General features: G+C 42.4%; 1 protein-coding gene across 5 annotated transcripts in view; it reads right to left on the reverse strand.

Moving 5' to 3' along the window:
* The window catches only part of PICALM (phosphatidylinositol binding clathrin assembly protein), a 107,327-nt gene that overhangs the window by 19,876 nt on the left and 63,640 nt on the right, over positions 1-23,811 (reverse strand). For 3 of the 5 annotated variants that reach the window (XM_066622517.1, XM_066622516.1, XM_066622520.1), the window contains 7 exons: positions 21,854-21,895; positions 21,084-21,169; positions 20,190-20,313; positions 15,418-15,554; positions 7,426-7,526; positions 3,793-3,936; positions 1,806-1,886 (listed from right to left, as the gene is read on the reverse strand). In XM_066622517.1, coding sequence (XP_066478614.1) covers positions 1,806-1,886; positions 3,793-3,936; positions 7,426-7,526; positions 15,418-15,554; positions 20,190-20,313; positions 21,084-21,169; positions 21,854-21,895 — 715 coding nt within the window. The remainder of the gene's footprint in view (positions 1-1,805; positions 1,887-3,792; positions 3,937-7,425; positions 7,527-15,417; positions 15,555-20,189; positions 20,314-21,083; positions 21,170-21,853; positions 21,896-23,811) is intronic. The other 2 variants (XM_066622518.1, XM_066622519.1) reach the window with 2 other exon arrangements.

Raw genomic sequence — 23,811 nt, forward strand, 5'->3', positions numbered from 1 at the left:
AATTCTGCATTTTGTACTCCACATCCACATTCCTCAATCTAGACTGCTTTTCTGGTACCTAAATTGCTAAAACAAACCCATTTCAAAGGGAATAGGGCCTACTTCTATTTCATCCTGAGCTTCTGAACTAAGTACCCCTAAACACAAGTTAAGTATGAGTCAAGAAAATGCTTTAAATTCTATATCCTTCTGGCACAGCTGCCCATATAACTACATTCTCTTTCTACAAAACTGAGTATCACTAAAATACATAGATCTTTTAAAGTTTATAAACCACTTATAGTACTGCAAGGGTATATATGACCACTGCAGCATTGTAACTGAAGAAAGGAAGACACCTTGTTCCTTTTTTCTTTAAGCATCACACCAAACACAACACCATGCAGTTAAACTTCTTTCCTTCTATTGTAAATCACTGTTGATCAAATGCCAAGAAAATCTCTTTGCAATTTAGCTATTGGGTAACAGAATAACAGATGACATTCAAGTCATATGATAGGTCATACTGACTTGACTACTGGAAAACCAATTGTAACCAACTCAGAAGCATCAAGCAGTAAGAGCAAATGCCCAGAAATAATCAGATCAGTCTGATACAGTAGTGACAATGGTATATTTGTGTCTGGTGGAGGGGGAGGAGCAACTATAGCTCCAGTAGATGCATTTAGAATAGTATGCACAGCTCTAGTTATCTAAATGAATGCTGTAGACCCTGAGACTGCATAGAAAGTGGCACTAAATCAGAGGTTGAAGCATCTCCTGATAAAGATGGAAAAGGTCTAGGCTTTTTAATTTAGAAGGAAAGACAGAAAGCAGGATAGACATTCAGAGAGTCATTAGCAGTATAAGATTAAGTGAACACTGAAAGTTCTCAACACTAGAGTATGGAACTCTCCCAATGAAACATACTGCCAGCAGATTCATGACAAAATGAAGGACTTCCACACCAAATTTAGTAGTTTGTTACTGCAACATGCTTTAATTGTCATTGCAACACAGAAATTAGTGGCCAAAACGTCTTGTGCTCCCTGGTAAGCACACTTTCTAGAACAAGGCTATATCTAATTGTATTTGCCACTGGCTCCTAAAGACAGCAGGAGCAGGCCTATCTCCCAGTGTCCATAATTTTGTACTGAAAAGTGAGATCTTTTTTTTTTTGGCCTCTTTGAATATGGTCTCAAAGAAACATGGGATCAAAGTTTAATAAAGAAAAATAAGGTGGAACCCTAAGAGACAGGAACCACATGCTTCCAACTATCAAACAGTAGGAACAAACCTGTCTGTCACTACTCCTTTCAATTTGCTGTTCGTGACCATGGTTATAAAAAGAACTAAAAATCTGAAGCCTTAACAATGAAAAAGCTGGTGACTAGTCTAAACTTTCGCCAACACTTTTGGGAGAAGGATAAGCTAAACTGGTTTAAATTTGGACCAATTCTGAAATTTTAAATACTGTCTTACCACCTGTTAACCATGATTAAGAACAGTGGTAGAAAATTTATACAATCTTACAAGCTGCTCCCAACCCCTTCACAATGATTAAGGGAGTGTGGATCATTATTTTTGCATAGGCTGTCTTCAGTCCTATGAAATGTTTTTAGGAAAGAAATTCGAAACTCTAAAATAAAGACATGCCCGAAGAAGTTTAATGCACATTACTTTATTGGTGGATTTTCATTCTCAGCTACAGCATTAAGGTAAACCCAGAAGTTTAGGATGACAATGCAACTGCCATCAAAAGGATTTTTCTACCCTAGTCTGCACAATGGACCAAAGTTCTTATGGTTTGAAAGTGTTTTACCTACCTCCAAATAGACCAGCTACTGTTGAGGGTTCACTGCGGTAATGGGGAGCATTAGGATAAGCTTGTGCACCACAAAAAGAATCTGATAGAGGCATATGAAGCAGAAGAGCAAAGGAGGAATGTTACAGAAAGTATCAGGATATACTCTAATTTGCTTAACCAAACACTTTGGGAGCCAAGTTAAGACAACAGAAACATGACCTCTAAACACATAGGCAAGCTAGTGACAACTTCTAAAAAGGGAAAGTTTTCCCCTATCTAAGGACAGAACAAACATCAAATGCCAAGTTTTACACCTTTGAAGGCATCAGCGTGTAAAACCCTTAAGGCATTTATATTATACCTGCAGTAAAGTGACAAAGTTGAACAGTGGATGCATATTTGGTTGTCACAAAGGGGTTTGATTCAGTAAATGGGTTGAAGTGATCTAGAGAACCAGAAAGAGTTAAATTGAAAGCCACATGCAGACACAGTCATCTTAGGATTCATGCTTCTGAGGTCATACTGCACCCTTTTTTGACTGACATCTGATGACAGACTTCAGCGAAGATGAAGTATATGATACTTCCACTATCCCATGGGTTGCACAAGTCCCTACACCCTGCTGTGTAAGCCCCAAGAACTACTATTTCTTAGTACAGTTCATATAAGTGCCTACTGCAGCAGAAAGCCTCACCTACTTTAAGGGGGAAACTGCCCCAATGCAGTCACCACAGAATACAAATCCTCAGTTTTTTTCTAAATACCACCCTTCCTCGTAGGAACTCAGGATGATGTACATGGTTCCTACCCTCCTTTTTGTCCTCCCACCAATTTTGTGAGGTATGCAAGGCTGAGGCACAGTGACTGGCCCAAGGTCACCCAGGAAGCTTCATGGCTGAGCAGGGGCTTGAACCTGGGTCTTCCAGATCTAAGTTTAACACCACAGTCACTACACACCAACCTGGCTCTCAATTCCTATTCAGATATTCTGAAACTAAATTTCCATTGTTTCAGAACATCCATGATGATACCAATAAGTCCAATTTGCCACACACTATTTGCATAGAACAATCCTTTACTTGAACATTGTATATTAAATGTAGTGGGTGGAACTTGCCAGCGCACTGCTGGATGCTCTGAAACCATGGAGTCTCCAAAGTTTCAGAACATCTGAAAAAGGCTTCTGATGAGCCATCATACCATAGCTCATTTTTTAAGCCACAGAAGCACATCTATATTCTGAATATATACTACTGCACTGTTCTTTCTATAGAGGGAAGCTGTTAATAATGGGCTATACAGATTGAATATCCATTATCCGAACTGCTTGGGACAGGAAGTGGACCAAATTCCAGATCTGTCAGGATTTCAGAGTATTTTTAAAATTTTGTGCATGAAACACAGACACTAGACTGGAGAACAAAACCCTCTGTTTGTAGAAATGGACATGCTGCTGGCAGGGCTTGCTCTCGCTCTGTCTGGCCATGTGTGATCAAAAACCCTTCCAGATTGCTGCTTCACACTGAGCAGGCCCAAAATTCAAACTTAAACCCTACCAGCTGACTCGTACCCCATACTGTTTTACACTATGGCCAGGAGCAATCAAAAATGCCTTTCCGATTGTTGCTCTGTTCTCACTCAAAATTCAAATTTTACATGTCCAGCTGACATGCATCCCATAGTGCTTAGCACTATGGCCGGAAAAAGAAATAACAAAAAGTCTTGCAGGCTTCATTGCTGGATCATGCCGAGTGCCCAAAGAATGCGAACAAAAACAGTGTCCTGTTGACTACCTCTGCAGAGTGAGAACCAGCATGATGCCGGTAAGGCACGGTAAAAGTATCAGCTCCCCAAATGTCTGGACTTCAAAATAGTCTGGATTTTGGATGTCCGGATAAGGGGTAATCAACCTGTATTTTATGTTAGATCTTGTAAGATTCCATTCCTTTGTTTCCTCAAGATAGGCCTCATCAACTAAAGTAAAAGCTAGTCAGAAGGTACTTTACCAACAAACATTTCATGAGTTGGTGTCCTAGAAGTGAAAGCGGATACGTCAGAGGAGACAGAGAGATGATCACTAGATTTTGTGAGGAAAGGATTTAGGCTTGGAATGGCATCATCAACAGCATCGGCAGTAGAATTGAAAGGATCTGTACAATCCAAGCAGAGCAAGATGGAGAAAGGGAGGGGGAAGCAAATTAGCTGTGAGTTAGTAACCAAGAACAGCAAAGGGGTAAAACATTAATGTAACTAAATTTGTTTGCATCTTGAATGCACACTGTTTTCTTTGTATACCCTTAGGAAAAAGGAAAGGAAAAAGCTTACTCTAAATGGCTAACTAGGAAGAGAGAACAGGCATCCTCCACAACACAGGTATTTTCTGAAAGAACCTTCTCACTGAATGTCTGTAACAATATTACCCTCCCCTCAGTTAGGGTCCATTTTGAGCCCTGACTATGGCCAGACAATTCCCCTTTTAATGATTTCCCATCTCCCAAGTTTTTCATTGTTTTAATTTGCCTAAACTCCAGCAGTTTCACTTAACTGCAGCCATTTTAGACTTACTTTAAACATAACCTGTATACTTAGAGAGCTAATGTTTAGGATACTGCCAGACAGCAGCTTCTGCTGTAGTTGATTTAGCATTGCAGCATTAAAAGGGAACTAAGGATTAAGGTACTTCAAAGAAGTACCACTGATAATCTTGGAGACAAAAGAGATCCTCAAGTTCCTGCTTTGGACTATGCCACTTGTGCACTGATTCTATTAGGTTTTGGTCTGCCTATGGATTAGAAATGATGAATGCGAGGGATAGCATAGTTTTATGGTTTGCAGCATCACGCATGCTGAACAAGCCTGGCAGCACACTTGGAAAATAACCATTCAGTTCTAACAACATTCTATCAGCAGTTTTAGATACATTGATCCTTACAAAATTGTATACAGTAGTAGGATGGTAAAAGATGCAAGAGTCCACCATGAAAGGTCATCTTAACAGGTCATTATAATTCATCATTTCACCATTATATTCTGCTGTGAGCAACTCTGAGCATTTTGAGATAGCAAGTCTTCACTGCCCATTTAACACATTCCAGAAAGCGTTGAAGGGTTATTCAAGGCCAGGGAAATACAGATGGTAACCCAGGGGCTATTCTGATCTCATACATTTCTTATTTAAATCCCACTATTACTCCAACCCCACTGAACACCCCCATTTGGTTTCTTAGTCAAGGAAAGGCTGTTACTCCCTCTTACCCAATGGTGTTCTATCCTTAATGCATCTTAACTTTGTCTTTATTGGTACACAGGAAATGGCCATGACGAGCCAAGAAGCACATTAGGAGAGCTCTATGAAAGCCTCTTATTATTCATACTGGGGAGAAAGGGAACTGTTTGTGTTCCATCTTGCAGAGGAGTCAGTAGGTGGAGCCAATGCTGCTGGCCCTTCGGCCCTGACTCAATTGACCCACTTATGTCCTAGTCATGTTTTTCAATATTGGCTTTTAAAGAACATGTTTATCCAAATGAGAGATCAAAAAACCTGAAAATGGCCTGTCATGAGTGTGGGGGGGGGGAACACATTCAAAAGCAGTTTAACCCATTTCTGCCCAGCCCACAGGTGCACACATTTGATCTCTGCTGCATATATACAACACTGGGCAGAAATGGCTTGTGAGACCACACAGAATCTTTTCTTCCAGTTTTTGAATAATCCTAGTAACTAGAAATTCAGCAGGAATGCAACATTAACTACAAAGTGAACTAACAAGCTACTTCTCTTTCATCTAACACAGAAACGAACAGCTTCCATATAAATATGCCTGCTCTGTTGGTCATCTCTCCACTAACCCACAAAATATTTCATGGCTATAGAGAGTACAAGGTTCCATGAAAATGAAAAACCACGCCAAGTGGTTCAAATGGTTGTATTGCTATATGAGCAGAAAAGAAAGAAGGGAAACAGCTCAAGAATGTTCAAGCAGCAATTTAAAGAGGGACAAAACCCCATGTGTGAACAGCGCTAGACATTATACCTTATTACCAGGGCTTCCCCATAATGTACCAAATGTACCATCATCTCTTTACATATGTGCAAGGAGTCCCATATCGGGATCCTGCACAACTCAGAGAAGTTCCATAAAAGTTGCATTCAGTGTGAAGGACTGGGCTTCCTGATCTCCACTCATCTCACCCTTCCCCATCTTTCATCTTTTTGCATCTGATGAACTTCTGAATACACTGGGCATACACAATCTATTTTAACCAAGACAGAAACAAGAGAAAACTAGGTCTTTGTGTTACATTTTCCTTAAAAGCAACTTTCTAGTACATCATAACCTCCTGCCACTAACTCACACGTGCAGAAAGTTATTCATTACTGGATGCAAAAGGAAGCTAAAAATCATGCACTCTTCTGCAAAATGTTCAGTATTGATTAATACTGATTGAACTAGATAGAGCAAAGCAAATATCTGAAAGTATTTAAGGTTCAAGGCTGTTATAAGGTTATTCCAAAACATGTAATATTATGGAAATTAAACAGGTTAAGCAAATAAAGACAGGCAATACTATACTATTTCACATCATTGCACATGGAACTATGCAACCTCTCAAACAGACAGAAAGAAAAGAAAGGATTCTCAGCAATACAGGCAGCAACAGTAAATACAAATATTTATTCCACCTTGAGTCCCTTTGGGGAGAAAGACGGGGTAAAAATAAAGTTATTATTTAAGTTATTATTATTATTCATTTGAGTGAAAAGGTCAAAGGTTTAACACACCAGAATCAAGGGCAGCATTTCTAAATTTCACCTAGTTATCAAACACTGTCAAGAAAGCCAAGGTTATTACTTTTAACATTTCAGATCTGGGGTGGAAGTGAAGGCTGTTCCATTCTGACCTAAGTGTCTACACTGCATTTTAAAAACTGAATCCTCTCTGTATGCATCTTAAATAGCCCTTCACACAGCAAGCCAGCAGACACCATCACCACACTTTGGAACCAAAAGTACCAGTATTTTAAGACTTCCTAAACCTTGCTATGCCATCGCAACAGCTGAACTCACATTCAAAAGAGAGGGGGTTGAGACAATTCTACTTTCTTATGTTGTTTTATTCTACGTATTGCAACTAAAGGCAAGGCAGAAATGAGTGCTTATCTTAGAGCAGGGGTACCAAAACCCTGGCCCTGGGGCCACTTGCGACCCTTGAGGCCTCTCAATGCGGCCCTCAGGGAGCTCCCAGTCTCCAATGAGCCTCTGGCCCTCCGGTGATTTGTTGGAGCCCACACTGGCCCAATGCAACAGCTCTCAGTGTGAGGGCAACTGTTTGACCTCGGTGAGCTGTGGGATGAGGGCTCCCTCCACTGCTTGCTGTTTCACATCTGTGATGCAGTAGCGGCAGAAAAAGAAAGGCCAACTTTGGCTTATATTACCAGGAAACATGAAAGTTAAGCCACGCGAAGAGCAGAGGACAGAGCCCATAGCTCTGAACCTTCAAACCATGGTCAGGAGGATGATCTGAAACATTCAAAAATGCCTCTCTCATTTAGCAAATAAGTATAATTGAAAGAGTAGAGTCTCATGAAGATGTGACTATGCAGTAACCATAACTGGGATAAAATTCCAAGTTACTCACCTCCCCAGGTCCCTCCTACTTGCGGCGCTGAGGATATAGGATGTACAGATGGATGAAAGGTTGGTTGCAAATCAAACAGGTCATTTGGCAGCTTTGATGTGCTATGAAAACAGATAAGGGTAAGTGTCAGATTCCAACAGAACTACTGCTATTCTTTCATTAATATAATCCAACTTTCAAATCTGCTGAACTACACAATGGCAAGAGGCACAAGAGCTGGGGGCATGCTGATCTACTGTGTGACCAAATGCTTGCACACTAGGATTTTCAACTTCTTAAAACCAATGTTCTATCAAACTGCTTTTGAAAGTCTTCTAGTTTCAAAAACAGCGTGTTATATTTGGGGCTGGAGATTGGCAACGTCTCCCCCCCCCCCCAAAATAAGACCCTTTGAGAGCAGATGGAACTATGGGGAATAGCCTTTGGTCAGTGCAGAAGGTGCAAGGTAATTCCAGGTAGGGCCAGGAAAGAGACCTGTCCAACACAGGGAAGCCACTTGCCAGTCCACACTGAGAATACTAAATTAGATAGAACAGGGGTGTCCAAACTTTTTGGCAGGAGGGCCACATCACCTCTCTGACACTGTGTCGGGGGCCAGGGAAAAAAGAATTTACATTTCAAATTTGAATAAATTTACATAAATAAATTTATTAGAGATGGAACATATGAATGAATGAAGGTCTTGCAATAGCTCAAGACCTATAAAAGGCCTTGCACAAAGCAAGGCCAGTCTTTCCTTTGCTGCCACTGCTGCATTACAGACATGAAACAGCAAGCAGCGGAGGGTTCCCTTGTCCCACAGCTCACACAAGAGGTCAAACAGTTGGCTGTCACACTGAGAGCAGTTGTGTAGGGCCAGCACGGGTTCCAGCAAGTCTCAGGAGGGCCAGAGGCTCACTGGAGACTGGGGGCTCCCTGCAGGCCAGAGAGGGAGTCCTCAAGTAGCCCTAGGGCCTGGGTTTGGGCACCCCTGAGAAAGACTAATGATCTGACTCAAGTAGGGCAGGTGCATATGTCCTGGTTGGGTGGTTCTTTGAATTCTGGGGCATTTTATTAAAAAGCAGCTTCCTATCTTGTACTACTGGCAAAAGGGTTGCTTGAAATTATGGGAAAAGAGTGCTGAAGTTTCCAAAGTCAGAGAAGTCAAATAAGTTCTTTAATAATCAGGGACCAGGTTTTTATGCCTTGAGTAAGTATTCACCCCCAACTCACCCCACTGAATAAAATTTAAGCAGGAGAGGGAGATTCTAAATTGCAAGACTGTATTTGTCATGAATTCTGACACTAAGACTAAGCTGAACAGAAATGCATCAGACAGCCTGATTAAACAGTCATTCAGCTGGTCCAGGCTTAAAGCTGTTTAGAATTAAGGAAGGTAGCACACAATCATCTTCACGCTTTTCCCTCTATGGAGACCAGTCTATGTACCTTATTACGCACAGAAAGCATGAACTAGTGCCATTTCCATGATTACAGTAGCACTTCTGATAAGTCTACAATTACAGAAATATTTGGTGGGTATCCATGAAGCACCAGAACATACAATGCTTCTCCACTCAATCCAATTTTGATGTATGCCTAAGGAAACCTTCAAAAAGGGGAAATAAGAAACTGCTGGAGATGGTATGAACTGGTTACAACAGGCATTATTTGAAATGCATAAACACCTGCATGGGTCTCATGTTAGAAATAAGGGAAATTTGGTCTTTAAACATTACACCTTTAAGTTGGTTAAATAATTGCAAATACTGAGTTTTGGATAAGCACATTAGAAAACAGTACAAATAAGAAGAAAAGCCCTACAAGATCACACCAAAGACCCATCTAGTCCAACAACCTGGAGTGGCTCCAGGATTACCCCCACTGTGGCTCATCAACTGTCTCTGGGAAGCCCAGAAGCAGAAGAGAAAAGCACACTTCCCTCTCACTATTGCTCTGGTGTAACTGGCATTCAGAGGCCTACCGCCACTGAAGCTGGAGATAGTATGTAGCCATCATGAACAGTCACCACTGATAAACCAGCCCTCCATAGATTTGTCCCAATTCTCTTCTAAAGTCAAACAAGCTAGACGCCATCAACAAAATCCAGACAAATCATGCACTGTCTAAAGCTGTGTTTCTCAAGGTTTGTCTTCTGCTGTACCACTTCACACAGTCCACCTATTTGGAGTACCACCAGAAGTAAATGGCAATGACATCATCATCAGCTACTTCTGGGTTGGCAGGCCAGATGTGACAAAAACACACACCATAAGAGGCTAAGGGTGGACGGGATGGCTTTTTCAGGTGTGGAAAAGCATGCTCCGGAGCTCTGCCCACCGAGCTGAACCTCCTACTGCTGTTTTTTGCATCACGTTCTGGTCTTGCTGCCGAGCAGCAAGTATCCAGGGGTCCTGCAAGTACCACCAGGCATCACCTCAAGTACCACTGGTGGCACCCATACCACTGATTGAGGAACAATGGTCTACAGTACTGCCTCCATTTGTCCAACCTCAATCTCCTGCCAGTTTCACTGGGTGCCCCCGGTTCTACTACTACAAGAAGGAGAAAGACATCTCTATTCACCCCCCTCTCACCATGTATAATTTTTTAAAAATCCCCTAATTAAGTGTCCCATTTAGGGCACAATCCTAACCAGGTCTACTTAGAAGTCTTATTTGGTTCAATGGGGCTTACTCTCAGAAAAGTGTGGTTAGGATTGCAGCCTTAATCAACTTTTCTTCAAGTTAAAAGGCCCCAAACATTCCGCCCCAGCACAAAACAGGTGCTTTAGTCCTAATCATTTTCATTGCCTTCTTTTGTACCCTTTCCAACTTGATAGTGTTTTTCCTGAGCAACCAGAACTGTAAGGTTCTGTGCAGCTAAATTTGCTATACTGTGCAATTGTGAATTGGGCTGCACCATAAACATGATAGGGTCAATATATCTATAATGGAGCTATCTACTACAACCAAGATCTTTTTTTCTGATTCATCACAGCTCAGATGCATCATCAGCATATGTGACATTGGAATTTGACACAGCGTGCAGTATAATTACTGACAATGAACTGCATTTGCCTGCCCATTTACCCAGTCTGAAGGTCCTTTCGGTGCTCTTCTCATCTGCTTTGGATTTTATCACCATGAATGTTTGGGAGTCAACCTCTAACTTTGCCACCTTGCTCCTAACCTCTAACTCCAGATCATTATAAACAAGTTAAAAAGCACAGTTTCCAAGACAGACCCTTCCTATTTCCCTCCACTGTTGAAACAGCCCAATCAATCCATAAAACAACCTGTCTTCCTATTTCATGACTAAGCAAAATTTGCTCAAAAGCCTTTGGTGAGGAACTGGTCCAAGTATACAAAGTCAAAGATTGCTTCTAGATCATCAGTGAGGCAGGACTTACCTTTCTAGAAACCATGCTGATTCTCCTTCAGCAAGGTTCATTCTTCTATATGCTCATAACCTTATCTTTAACTAGGTTTTTCACTGGTTTACCGTAGCAAAATTTAAAAGCCGATCAGTTTAATTTCAAGGCCCCCCCACAATCCCTTTTTTAAAATGTTGGTTACACCGACAATCTTCCAGTTCTCTGACACAGAGATCAATTTAAAGGACACAATACATAGGTTAAAAATATCACCAATTTCACATCTGAGTTGTGAACTCTTGAACGGGTGACACCTGGAGCCAGTGATTTTTTTTGTCTTTAAATCTGTCAATACGCTCTAGAACAGGAGTGTCAAACTCATTTCATACAGAGGGCCAATGTTAGTATTCACGCTGCCTGCTGAGAGCAGGAAATGACATCATTAAGCAAGTAATGACCAGAAATAAGCACTCTGTTCTCACATAGAATCTTGTTAGCGCCATATGACAGAAGAGAAAATGTGCAAATCTTGTTCATATTTTCAAGATATGAGCCCAATTTTCACAATGAGAGAGCCCAGTTATAACAGGGGGCAGATAAATTAATCTAGGGACGCATTAGGTGTGTGGGCCATGTTTGACACCTCTGCTCTAGAATGTTGCCCCTTGCCACTTCCATTTGGCTTAATCCTTCAGACTCCCTCTGAAGAAGGCTAGTTTAGACACAAGCCTCTACCCTAAATCTTCTGCCATGAAGACAGTTGCTACAAAATCATTCAGATTCTCTGTAATTTATGTCCTCTTTAAGGTTGTGTTTTATTCCTTCATTATTCTATTCTTTTTTCACATCCTTTATTATCAGTTTACATTCCTTCTGGCAGAGTAAGTGGTCTTTTCTGTTCTCATTTGAGTAAGGCCTCCGTTTTCTGAAGTTTTATTGATTTTTTCATTCCACTTGTGAGTCATGCCAGCACTCTCCTCACTGGTGCCTTTTCCACTCAGTGGCATGTATTCTAGCTGAATTTCTGTATCTGTGGCTAGATGGCTTCCCTGTACTCTGAAGAGATCCAAGTGTCTTGACTTCCCCTTTTAGCTTTCATATCTCTAACCTCTTGATTTTGTTTTACAAGCCTTTTCCTTCCTTTGAAGTCAGATGTGTGTGTTGGATTTTCTGTACCTAAAAACTTTCCAATTACAGTAGAGCCTCCAAAGTTGACCACCTCTCTAAATTGACCACCTCCTTAAGTTGACCTAATTTTCACAGTATGGGCAGACACTGCATATACACTATGGGAGACCAACCTCTCTATATTGACCACCTCCGTAAATTGCATCTTGACCACTTTGACCATTCCACAGAGTATTAATTTACCCTCCCTAAGTTGCCCATTGAACGTGATACTGTGGGCCTGTGTTTTGTGTGGTTTGTCCCATCTTGAAAAAGCAAGAAGCCACGCAACAATCCCTCCCCAACGCCTGCTAGTGCGTGTGTGAAAGGGTTTTTATAGGTGGGCACACTGCGCATAGCCGACAGAGCTGCGCTGGTTGCCGATTGTACGTGGACATGTATCAAGTTCTGAGGGACATGAGGTTGCTTGTGCATAGTGAAGCCACTGTCCTTTCACTTTGGTTCCCATCACCAGTGCATTATTTTACACTTATATTGAAACACAGCTGCTATTTTGCTGCCTATTTTCCTGGTTTGGAGAGATCCTTCTGGAGCACTTCACAATCCCTTCTGGTCTTCACCACTCAGAAAAGTTTAGTGTCATCCACAAACTTGTCCACCTCCCTGCTTATCCCTGTTTTCAGGTCATTTATGAAGATGCTGAAAAGCACCAGTCCCAGGACAAATCCTTGAGGCACTCCACTTTCCACCTCTCTACTTTTTTTTTGCCAATTGCCCATTGACCCACTCTGTTTCCTGGTCCTCAACCAGTTCCCAATCCATGAGAGGACCTGTCCTCTTACTCCCTGACTGTGGAGTTTTCTCAACAGCTTTTAGTGAGGGACCGTATCAAACACCTTCTGGCATTTAGTGAATCTGAGGAGACCCAGTGGAGGCCAGGCAGCCTAAGTAAAAAAGTGTTTTTGTGTTGTTGTTTTTAGCTGTTGGGGCTATGTAACATGCTGCATGCTATGGGCTGGCAAGGGATAGCATTGGTCTGCCTGTCTGCTATGAAACCAAGTATTTTTTTTTAACTTACAATTTTTTTTAACCTTATGAATTTTCAGGGGTTTTTTTAAACACTGATTGTGGACTGTATATTCTCTGTCTCTTGATATAGATGATATAAATAGTAAGCATCACAACAGGATCAATTCTCATTGATATTTGCAATAAAACTTTTTAAAAATCCAATCTAAATAAAAACTTGGCCTTGCATTTGTTGTCCTGGAAGCTAAACATGGTAATATTTAAATGCCTTTTTTCCTGTATGTTGACCACCTCCCTATGTTGACCAATTTCCTCCAGTCCCTTGAATGGTCAACTTAAAGAGGTTCTACTGTACTTATATGCTGAATCAAGAGAGGGCACCAGGATGCAGGTCTCTTGTTACCTGGTGTGCTCCCTGGGGCATTTGGTGGGCCGCTGTGAGATACAGGAAGCTGGACTAGATGGGCCTATGGCCTGATCCAGTGGGACTGTTCTTATGTTCTTATGAATTGGATAGCACTGTGGCCACTGTTATCACTCTGTTAACACTATTTACATCTTGTACAGATCAGACTAAACAGACTAGTCTGGTTGTTTATATATATTACTTTACCTGAAAACAGCCTGCAGAGAGTTAGACCCTCATGTCTTCCAATTTGCAACCAGTCATGTACTGTGGTGCTTAACAGAGTGAAAAAGACAGATCCCTGTCCTGACAGGTTTACAATCTAGATACTGACACAAGGGAAACAGAAGAAAGGGATAGAGGCAGGGTAAACAGGGGAAGCATATGTGATTGTTTCAGTTACACATACTTCGTATAGTTACAGTCGGGCAGAAGAATTACACAGCCTGACTAATTTATAGCCTGAATGGAATAATTAATTGATGCTTATCTGAGAAATAAAGCATCTTGTTTCTATAATTCTGCTGCAAGTCAGTTGCTGCTTTTTACTACTGATTTCACTGTTAAGTGACCAAGAGCTAGATCCTCTTGATCCTCCTCTTAAATTTCAGACCTAAATATTCTAGAGAAGTTTGATAGAATCTGAAACATACCCAGCGTGTGCTTGTATCAGTGAGTGTCCTTATTCTGCATGCCAGGCCAGTAACATTAATGCCATGAAAACATTATAGGAGCTCACTAAATATCCCTCCCACCCCCAAGTGCACATGCGCTACACTATTTAAAGAACACACTGGAGAATTATAAATCTGATAGACTAAGAAGGTGTCATAATTGATTGAAACAGTTGCCCAATTTTTTTTTTAAAAGCATAAGTTATAAAAACCTGAAGATGGCAAACACTATAGTAGAAGAGGCACTCTCTTCTTTTACATAGAAAAGAATGCCTCTAAGAAGATGCTGGCTCCAAAGGATAAGTGGAACTTCTAAAAACCAAAGTACATTCCTTTGCTTCACAACTATTGATTAAATTGATTTACTCCTGAGAGTAAGCCCCATAGAAAATAGGACTTACTTCTGAGTAGACCTGGTTAGGATTGTGCCCTGTGTGTCAGCAGTGAGCTGGCGCACACTGTTTAGGATTGGGCCTTAGCAAGTCTCAAAGTCAATGGGGCTTATTCCCAGGTAAGTGTGGATAGGATTCCAATTTACTCAGCTGCTTTACTGGTTGGTATCTTACTACTTATCATTTTGTTGCTTTCTGCTGAACCTGTAAAATGTCCAGAAATAATAAAATCATAATAACAACTAGGTATTTATATACTGCCTTTCTGGTCATCGGATTACTCCGCTGACTTTATTCAAGGCGGTTTACAAAGGCAAGCGTTTCTAAATCCCTCAAGGGGGTTTTTACAAACACAGAGGTTCTCTCTTTCAAGAACCAACAACCTTTCAGAATGGATCTTCCTGGTTTGGTCTCACTTCTGGCATCCAGTTCTCCCACGCAGGCTGACAAGCAGCTCCATCTCTCACATGGAGGGCAGCCAAGACACTTCTTGCTCACACAAAGAGCAGGTGGAATCACTCAGCTCGGCTTGCCAGCTGCTTCAAGGTCTTGCCACTTTCAGCAGTTCAGGGAGCTGCTGGTGTCCTCAAACTGGCGACCTTCTGATGTTATCTTCGGGCTAACAGAGGCTCTACCCTCTAGACCAGACCTCCTGCCCTGCCCTCCAGAAGTAAGTCCTATTTTGTTCAGTGGGGCTTACTCTCAGGAAAGCATGGTTTAGGACTGCAGCCTAAATATGACAAGAGATAGCCCAAGTCTTTCTTGAAGAATTGTGTACATCCTGTGCAACTGTATAATGAATCAGTCTCTTATATCAGTGTATTCCTTGTATACACTGTGTATACATTCATCCAAGAAATATGGTTTATTTTTCACTGGTCCCACTAGGCTGCTCTTATTATCAAATTACCACTTAATTTTAAAAGTTTCTACACAACAGTGGCATATTAAAGATGTACTCCAGCTAGAAGCAATCTTTCCCATTGCTAACAGACAGCAAAGCCATACCTGTTTGAAGAACTAGGTGTGGAAAAAATGTCAATGGCTGGAGTAGTCATTATGCTTCCTGCTGCATTTGACACAGGAGAGGCAGCTGTTGTTAAGGAGGTATGAGGTTTCTTTGCTAGTTCTTTTAGGCGTTGCTCCTGTCAAGAAATGGAATTGGCATAAAAACTCAGAAATATGGTTCATTTACAAAGTTCCTGAGATAAAGTAAAACTAAAACCTCAAGCAGTGGTGCCATTGCAGACTTCAGCAAACAGTGTTATGTAAAAGGTTTGTCATTACCTCACAAAGAAGTAAGTAGTAGGCCGGTCTCTCACTAAATAGACCAACAGCGAAATCTCATGCATATCTGGATCAGCAGTCTCACAAAGTTTAATAGAAATTACTCTGAGGTAAGAGTGTATAGCATGGTTTTTCAAACTGGGGCATTGCAACACCCCAGCCTGTGGGCCCTGGCCTCTACCTGCCAGGTAGGTATCCCTAGGACTGCGCCACTGAGGGGGCTGCAGGGGCTTGGCTGTATGTACCACAGCCTCCTGCAACCTTCTGGGGGTGCAGAGAACATAAGAACAGCCCCATTGGATCAGGCCATAGGCCCATCTAGTCCACCTTCCTGTATTTCACAGTGGCCCACCAAATGCACCAGGGAGCACACCAGAACAAGAGACCTGCACCCTGGTGCCCTCCCTTTCATCTGGCATTCTGACATAGCCCATTTCTAAAATCAGGAGGTTGCACATACACATCATGGCTTGTGACCCATAATGGATTTTTCCTCCAGAAACTTGTCCAATCCCCTTTTAAAGGCATCCAGGCCAGATGCCGTCACCACATCCTGCGGCAAGGAATTCCACAGACCGACCACACGCTGAGTAAAGAAATATTTTCTTTTGTCTGTCCTAACCCGCCCAACACTCAATTTAGTGGATGTCCCCTGGTTCTGGTGTTATATGAGAGTGTAAAGAGCATCTCTCTATTCACTTTATCCTTCCCATGCATAATTTTGTATGTCTTAATCATGTCCCCCCTCAGGCGTCTCTTTTCTAGGCTGAAGAGGCCCAAACGCCATAGCCTTTTCTCATAAGGAAGGTGCCCCAGCCCAGTAATCATCTTAGTCGCTCTCTTTCGTACCTTTTCTATTTCCACTATGTCTTTTTTGAGATGCGGCAACCAGAACTGGACACAATACTCCAGGTACGGCCTTACCATCGATTTGTACAACGGCATTATAATATTAGCCGTTTTGTTCTCAATACCTTTTCCAATGATCCCAAGCATAGAATTGGCCTTCTTCACTGCCGCCACACATTGGGTTGACACTTTCATCAACCTTTCCACCACCACCCCAAGATCTCTCTCCTGATCTGTCACAGACAGCTCAGAACCCATCAGCCTATATGTGAAGTTTTGATTTTTTGCCCCAATGTGCATGACTTTACACTTACTGACATTGAAGCGTATCTGCCATTTTGCTGCCCATTCTGCCAGTCTGGAGAGATCCTTCTGGAGCTCCTCACAATCACTTCTGGTCTTCACCACTCGGAAAAGTTTGGTGTCGTCTGCAAACTTAGCCACCTCACTGCTCACCCCTGTCTCCAGATCATTTATGAAGAGGTTGAAAAGCACCGGTCCCAGGACAGATCCTTGGGGCACACCGCTTTTCACCTCTCTCCATTGTGAAAATTGCCCACTGACACCCACTCTCTGCTTCCTAGTCTTCAGCCAGTTCTCAATCCATGAGAGGACCTGTCCTCTAATTCCCTGACTGTGGAGTTTTTTCAGTAGCCTTTGCTGAGGGACCATGTCGAATTTCTTCTGAAAGTCCAGATATATAATGTCCACGGGTTCTCCCACATCCACATGCCTGTTGACCTTTCCAAAGAATTCTAAAAGGTTTGTGAGGCAAGACTTACCCTTACAGAAGCCATGCTGATTCTCCCTCAGCAAGGCCTGTTCATCTGTGTGTTTTGAGATTCTATGTTTGATGAGGCATTCCACCATCTTACCCGGTATAGATGTTAGGCTGACTGGCCTATAGTTTCCCAGGACAGATCCCCCCTCTTTCCCTTTTTAAAGATTGGTATGACATTTGCTATCCTCCAATTCTCTGGCACTGTGGCCGTTTTGAGGGACAAGTTGCATATTTTAGTCAAGAGATCAGCAACTTCATTCTTTAATTCCTTAAAAACTCCTGCGAGTGTCTGCAGGGCTCCCCGATGCTTTAGAAGTGAAAGTGGAGTGACTGTGCTCCACTTCTGGTTTAGCAGAGGTAGGGCGCGATTGCTGCACTCTCACTTCTAAAGCATCGGGGAGCCCTACAGACACTTGCGCAGGGCTTCCCATACCCCCGGGAAGCTGCAGGAGGCTCTGGTAAGTAGTCAAGCCCCTGCAGCCCCCTAAGCAGCACAATCCTGGGGATCGTGCCACTACCTCCCCCTACCCCCGCTGCCTCCCCCGCCCCCGCAAGAACTTAGAACCGTTTCCAGTTTGCAAATCACTGGTGTATAGAATTGCAGTCCAATACGTCAGCATTGTGAAGATGACTATAAAAGATGAGGGAAAGGGGGAAATTTACAAAGCAACTAGCTCTCCACAACATATGACAAGTGGAAGTCATGCAGCTGTATCTTCTGTGTTATTTTATTGTAGCATGAACTTCTGTCAATTGACATTTGCAAGTGTCAAAAATTGCACAGACGCCACCATATGCTTATCTCGAAGGGAACCTGTGCAACTGAACAGCCGAGAACAGACTTATTTGTTGGATTCCAAAAGAGTAAGCAGAAATCTTGATGACTGGCCCTCCAGTTATGAATCAGAAAGATGAAGGGAACCAAGCAACTAAGGGCACAATCCTAACCAACTTTCCAGCACTGGCATAGCTGTGCCATGTGCTGCATTCTGCAATTGGGGGGCAATCATGGAGGCCTCCTCAAGGTAAGGCAATGTTTGTTCCATTGCATTGCCCTTATGTCAGTGCTGGAAAGTTGGTTAGGATTACAGCCTAAGTTGAAAAGTTCAGGTGAAATACAGACTTGATAGTGGCAATTACTTAACAATTTGAGTCAGACCTCTCTACCATGTGGGATGGGAAATAGTCTTTGCCCTGCTTTCTTGTATCTTAACAGGACACATGTACAGGACAAGGGACACTTTCCAGACGAACTGCAATCTAGTATTATTGTATTGTCTCACATGTAACACTGACCAGATCTTGTCCTGTAAATTGCATGACATGTTAATGTCATCCTAAAGGCTAGGAAATAAGGGATACACTGGGCCCTCGTTATCTGTGGGTTCGGCATCTGCGGATGTCGAGTCCTTGGCTGGAGGGCCTCAGCAGGCCTCACAGATGTGACTGGAAGTCACTTCTGATTTGTGCTGGCAACCTCTGGAGGTGTTCTGGAAATTACTTCTGAGTGCATTCAGGTACTGGCATAATGGGGGGGGGGGTCAGTGGGTAAGAACATATGAGCAAGAACAAGAAGTGCAAGTGATCCCAGGTGCCACTGCTGGGGGCAGTGCCATTCCCTACCTGCCATAGGACCAGCAACCCCAGCTGTGCCACCCAGTTCCACACCACTCCAAGGGTCGGTTACTTCCTTCACTTTTAAAAAAGAGAAAGTGACCAGCCCTGGGAGCAGAGTAGAACAGCTTTGAGGGTAGTGGGGGGGGGGAAGGTTCTATCGCAGTCACTCATATCAATGGTGTGTCGTTCATAGCATCCAGGCTGCCCACTTTTTCACTGTGAAGGCAGCAGCCGGTCACTCAGAGCAGCCACCCCACTTCTTTTAAAGCAAAAAAAAAAAAAAGTAGGCCACCTGGCCGCTCTGCTCAACTGCAGCCACTTGGAGCGGCTAGGAAATTATTGTGGTAACGTCATAACATCACCACAATTACGTCCAGGTTGGGGCAGCAATTCAGGGGACAGCCTTAGTGCGGCACAGCCCCAGGTGTCACTGCTTCCGGGAAGCCTTCTCAGGTCACCAGAAGGCCAGATGCCCCCATTTACTTATCAGCTGATTTCATTATCCACGGGTGTTCATGAAGCTGACCCCCTGCAGATATCAAGAGTCTACTGTACTGCACAATGCATCACTCCTTTTCTCTAGCAGGATGCCCAAAGGGAAGTGGGATGCAAGGTAGAAGAGGTTTTCCAGCAACACTAGACAGTCTACACAGGTAGGGAGCATGCATGTACACAAGCTCACAGGCAGTCAAGGTTAGTCACAAGGCTAGCAGGAAGTAAGCAGGCTGCCATTATGCTCAAAAGAAGGTGGGGGGCACAATTCAACATTTAAGTCAAATTTTTATACAACCTCATCCTTGGTGTAGATTATTGCTACCATCACTTTGATTCATGGCAAATTTAAAATGAATGAAAAAACTACTGCTGTCATTAGTGACATAACATCATAAATACAGACACTCCCCCATATCTGCAGATCTGGTACCTGTGGATCACTCATCTATGGTTCCCCACAGGCCCCTGCCCCCATTTATGTTTATAACAGCTGTGCTAAATGGCTCTGGTTTAACCAAGCAAACAGGCACACAGCCTCTTGCAATTACTGTATGCCTCTTGTTTTAACATGCAAGTATGCTAGAACGGAGACTGAACATCAACAGGAAGCAAGAAACAGGATGTATCCACCGTGGATACGAGGGAACACTGGTATACACCATCTGTGCATAGCCCATTTTTATATTTAACCCACTTCAATTAAGAGCAAGACAGGGCTGTATAGGAACTTTCATAAAAAGAGTATACCTACCTTTAGAGCTTTTAAACGTGCTTGCTCTTCCTCCAGGGCAGCTTGTTTTTCCCTTTCATCAACTTTGGTGAGTGACAAGCCAGTACTTGCCAGGGAGGAGACTGCATTGGAAAGAGTGGTAGCCCTAAGAAAAGGTGACAATAGGAAAACTGGCAGTTAGGAGATGACATGATAGAAAGATGCTCAACAGTGCTTCACTTTTTTCATTCTGAACTCTGATCACACACATGACTTTTTAATAAACAGTTATGGACATAACTGAAGGACAGCCTCCTATACTGTTTGAAAGGGTAATAAAAATGGTTAGTGATTGCCACTAAAGGGACTTTTCAAAAATGTTTTGGGAAAAATTTGCTACTATAGTAGTTGTGCTTCATTACATTTTAGAGAGTCTGAACAGCAGATAAGATGTTTGCGGATCTACCAATGTTGTACAAGTTCTGTTAATCTACATTCAGAATTAAAACTTAATCACAATGAAGCATGGTCTACTGCCATAGTTTTAAAACCAAGCTACTCAAAGCTGCATAGCTTCCTGGACTTCACAGTGATTAAATGGAACAATTGTTAGTGTCCACTTCAGACTAGTTAGCCTATGGCCACATGATATGATTCAACTGTTATCTAATCTTGTTTGGCTTAGCTGGGCCCAAAGTCTAGAAGTTAGATTTTTCCCTAAAGGTGGATAAATTTGTCTAATGCCTCAAATTTCTGCAATACACCAACAATTAAAGGCAAGGTTAGAATGTAAAGCAATCCCAGAGCCACAACAGCGGTGTTGGTGATCTAGTTTCCAGAAGGATTTGTCCCCTTAAGGCTGAATCATGCACCACATACATGAAGATTCTTAAACCCAACATTCAGTACTAACTACAAAGAAATTTCAAGTCATGCCTGCTTGCAGCAGTGGAATCTTTGATTTTCTTTCCTTCCAAGGAGGCTAAGTGCTGTTCCAAAGCATCAAGAAGGCTGCTTGGTGCCTGTAAAACAAATCCATAGCATTTCAGAAATTCAAGACCAAAAAAGTCCATGGCCCCAGTTATGAATTATGTGACATAATACCGATCCAGAGTTCAGTGACAGATAGCTGAACACATTTAGCAGCTTCCAACTGCACTGTTACCAAAAATGTTAAGAGTATAATAGGTAGGGCTCTATTATTGTTTCATGAGACAAGATTGCTACTTTTAAAAGCCATCCAAGAACTGATGAAATATAAATGAGAAAGGCACAAGGAAAAATGGTGCACAATGGTCTACATTCCAAGGGATACAAGTAGAAAGCAGTTATCACTTGAAGCCTTATAAACATGTTAATGCACTATAAATCTTTGCCAACTTAAACTGACATTTTGCAGTCATCTGCTGAGGCCTGTTAATTTGCTAAAAATCAGCATGATGCAAATTTTAGACAAGTACGCTTATCACAGATTTAAATTAAATTACAGGAATTTCCTGCTTTAAAATATAATTCTTCACTAAAGTTTATGACCATTAGCTGTGAAACAAAGGAACTGCAAATGGTCTGCAGTGAAGCCAAGAATGAGTAGAAATACATTAAAAACCCTTCATCTAAGCACACAAAAAACATTAGTGATTACACTAAGATCTTCAATAATGAAAGCCCGGAACGGACATGCACGACAAATGCACAAAATAATCTACCTGAGAAAGATCTGGTATGTCTCCTCTGTCTATCCCCACTTGCTGTAACAACAAATAGATTTAATAAGATATAGGCCTTAATCATGTTTGGCTATAGATGCAATGAAAAAACACATTGAAGGTAATGTTATGAAAGGAAAACTGTTTACACACCATGACAATTCACATAAACTCATGTTATATACTCAAGTGTCACAAGAAATAAAAATTGGAAACAAAAAAGAGACAAACTTTAATACAAAATAGCATGTGTTTATAGCATTACTTTTGGGATTAAAGTTCATTAGAGTAGTATACCAGGTCACACTGACATGGTGACATTATCTTACTCGGTCCAACCTTGCCAAAAGTACTAGTAGGGCAGTGGTGGACCAGTGGGCAAGATGCAATTTTGCAACAGCCTGACCCCACAAAAATAGCATGGGAAAGGACAAAAATTATCAATATCAGTGACTACGGCAACTAGGAAAGCCTTTGTCAATGAGATGGTTTATTAAGCTGAGAAACATAGAAGCAAGATTCCTCTGGAACACACAAATACTATCTGTAGCTTGGACTGTAATCCTAGCAGAGCTGAAAGCTTGTGCACGCCCTTTGTTGTTGTCAAGAGCACACAAAATGTGTTTATATAGCAGCCACAAGAAATGTGGCCTAAGGAAAGAGACAGGGACAGAAGTTACTGCTTTGCCATCCTCACTCTTTACAAACCAATCAGCTATGGGTGTTCATGAACTAAGGCAGGCGTGCCCAAATGTTTTGGCAAGAGGGACACATCAGCTCACTGACATTGTGTCGGGGGCCAGGAAAAAAGAATTTGCATTTAAAATTTGAATAAATTTACATAAATGATTATATTAGAGATGGAATTTATATGAATGAATGAAGGTGTCACGATAGCTCAAGGCCTATAAAAGGCCTTAAGTAAAGCAAAGCATGCCTTTACTTTGCTGCCGCTGCTGCTTCACAGACGTGAAACAACAAGCAGTGGAGGGAACCCTCGACCTACAACTCGCACAAAAGGTTGCACAGTTGGCCCTTGTGCTGAGAGCAGTCACATCAGGCCAGCATGTGCTCCAGCAAGTCTTTGGTAGGCCAGAGGCTCACTGGAGACTCCTTGTGGGTCGGACTGGGGGTCCCCGAGGGCCACAAATGGCCCCCTGGGTTTTGGGGTTTGGGCACCCCTGAACTAAGGCAGTGGTTCCCAAACTGTGGTCCGTGGACCAAAGGTGGTCCATGAGATCCTAGGGAAAAATATCATCTTCTAGCATCTCACTGAGCAAGTGCTCCCCCACAGACAACCAAGTGCTTCCCTACACTCGGGAGATGCTTCCCCAAAGACTATCAGAGGTCAGAGAAGGGACTGCAGGCAGCCGGCACTTCTAGCATCTTGGTGAGCGTTTCCCCATGGACTACAAAAATTTAATTGCATTTACTGTGTGCAAGGGGAAGGTTTGCATACTGTTCATGGGCTCCTAAAAGGTTGGGAACCACTCAGACTGGACTAAGGGAATGCTTCCTCTGAGCCCAAGCCTTTGATCCCACATACTGGCTTCAGGAATGGAACATGGTTGCCTCTTCTGCCACTGAAGCAATGGGTGGAGGGATAGCTGGGTTGAGAAAAACAAGCCAAACAATGTGTTTCTTAGCCCAGTTCCCCTCTCCACCCATGCAATCACTTCGGTGGCAAAGTAAGTCTATGCTTTCTTGACCATTACACCTATTCAAGGTGATCATGGTCAGAGGGGGTAAGAATAGCAATCTCCAACAGCCCATGACATACAGGAATCATGCATACATAACTCTTGCCAACAATCATGTTGGGAGAGGAAAGGGATCAGAACAGAAAGGAAGAGTAGGGATATAGACCCTCTTCTCCTACCCTTCATGACTCCCTGCTTTGGTGACTTGAGAACCCTCACTCTGACACTGAAGTTTAGAAACAGAAATGTAGCATTAGC

Source organism: Tiliqua scincoides, chromosome 3 (genome assembly GCF_035046505.1).
Source record: "Tiliqua scincoides isolate rTilSci1 chromosome 3, rTilSci1.hap2, whole genome shotgun sequence".
Taxonomy (NCBI): Eukaryota; Metazoa; Chordata; class Lepidosauria; order Squamata; family Scincidae; genus Tiliqua; species Tiliqua scincoides.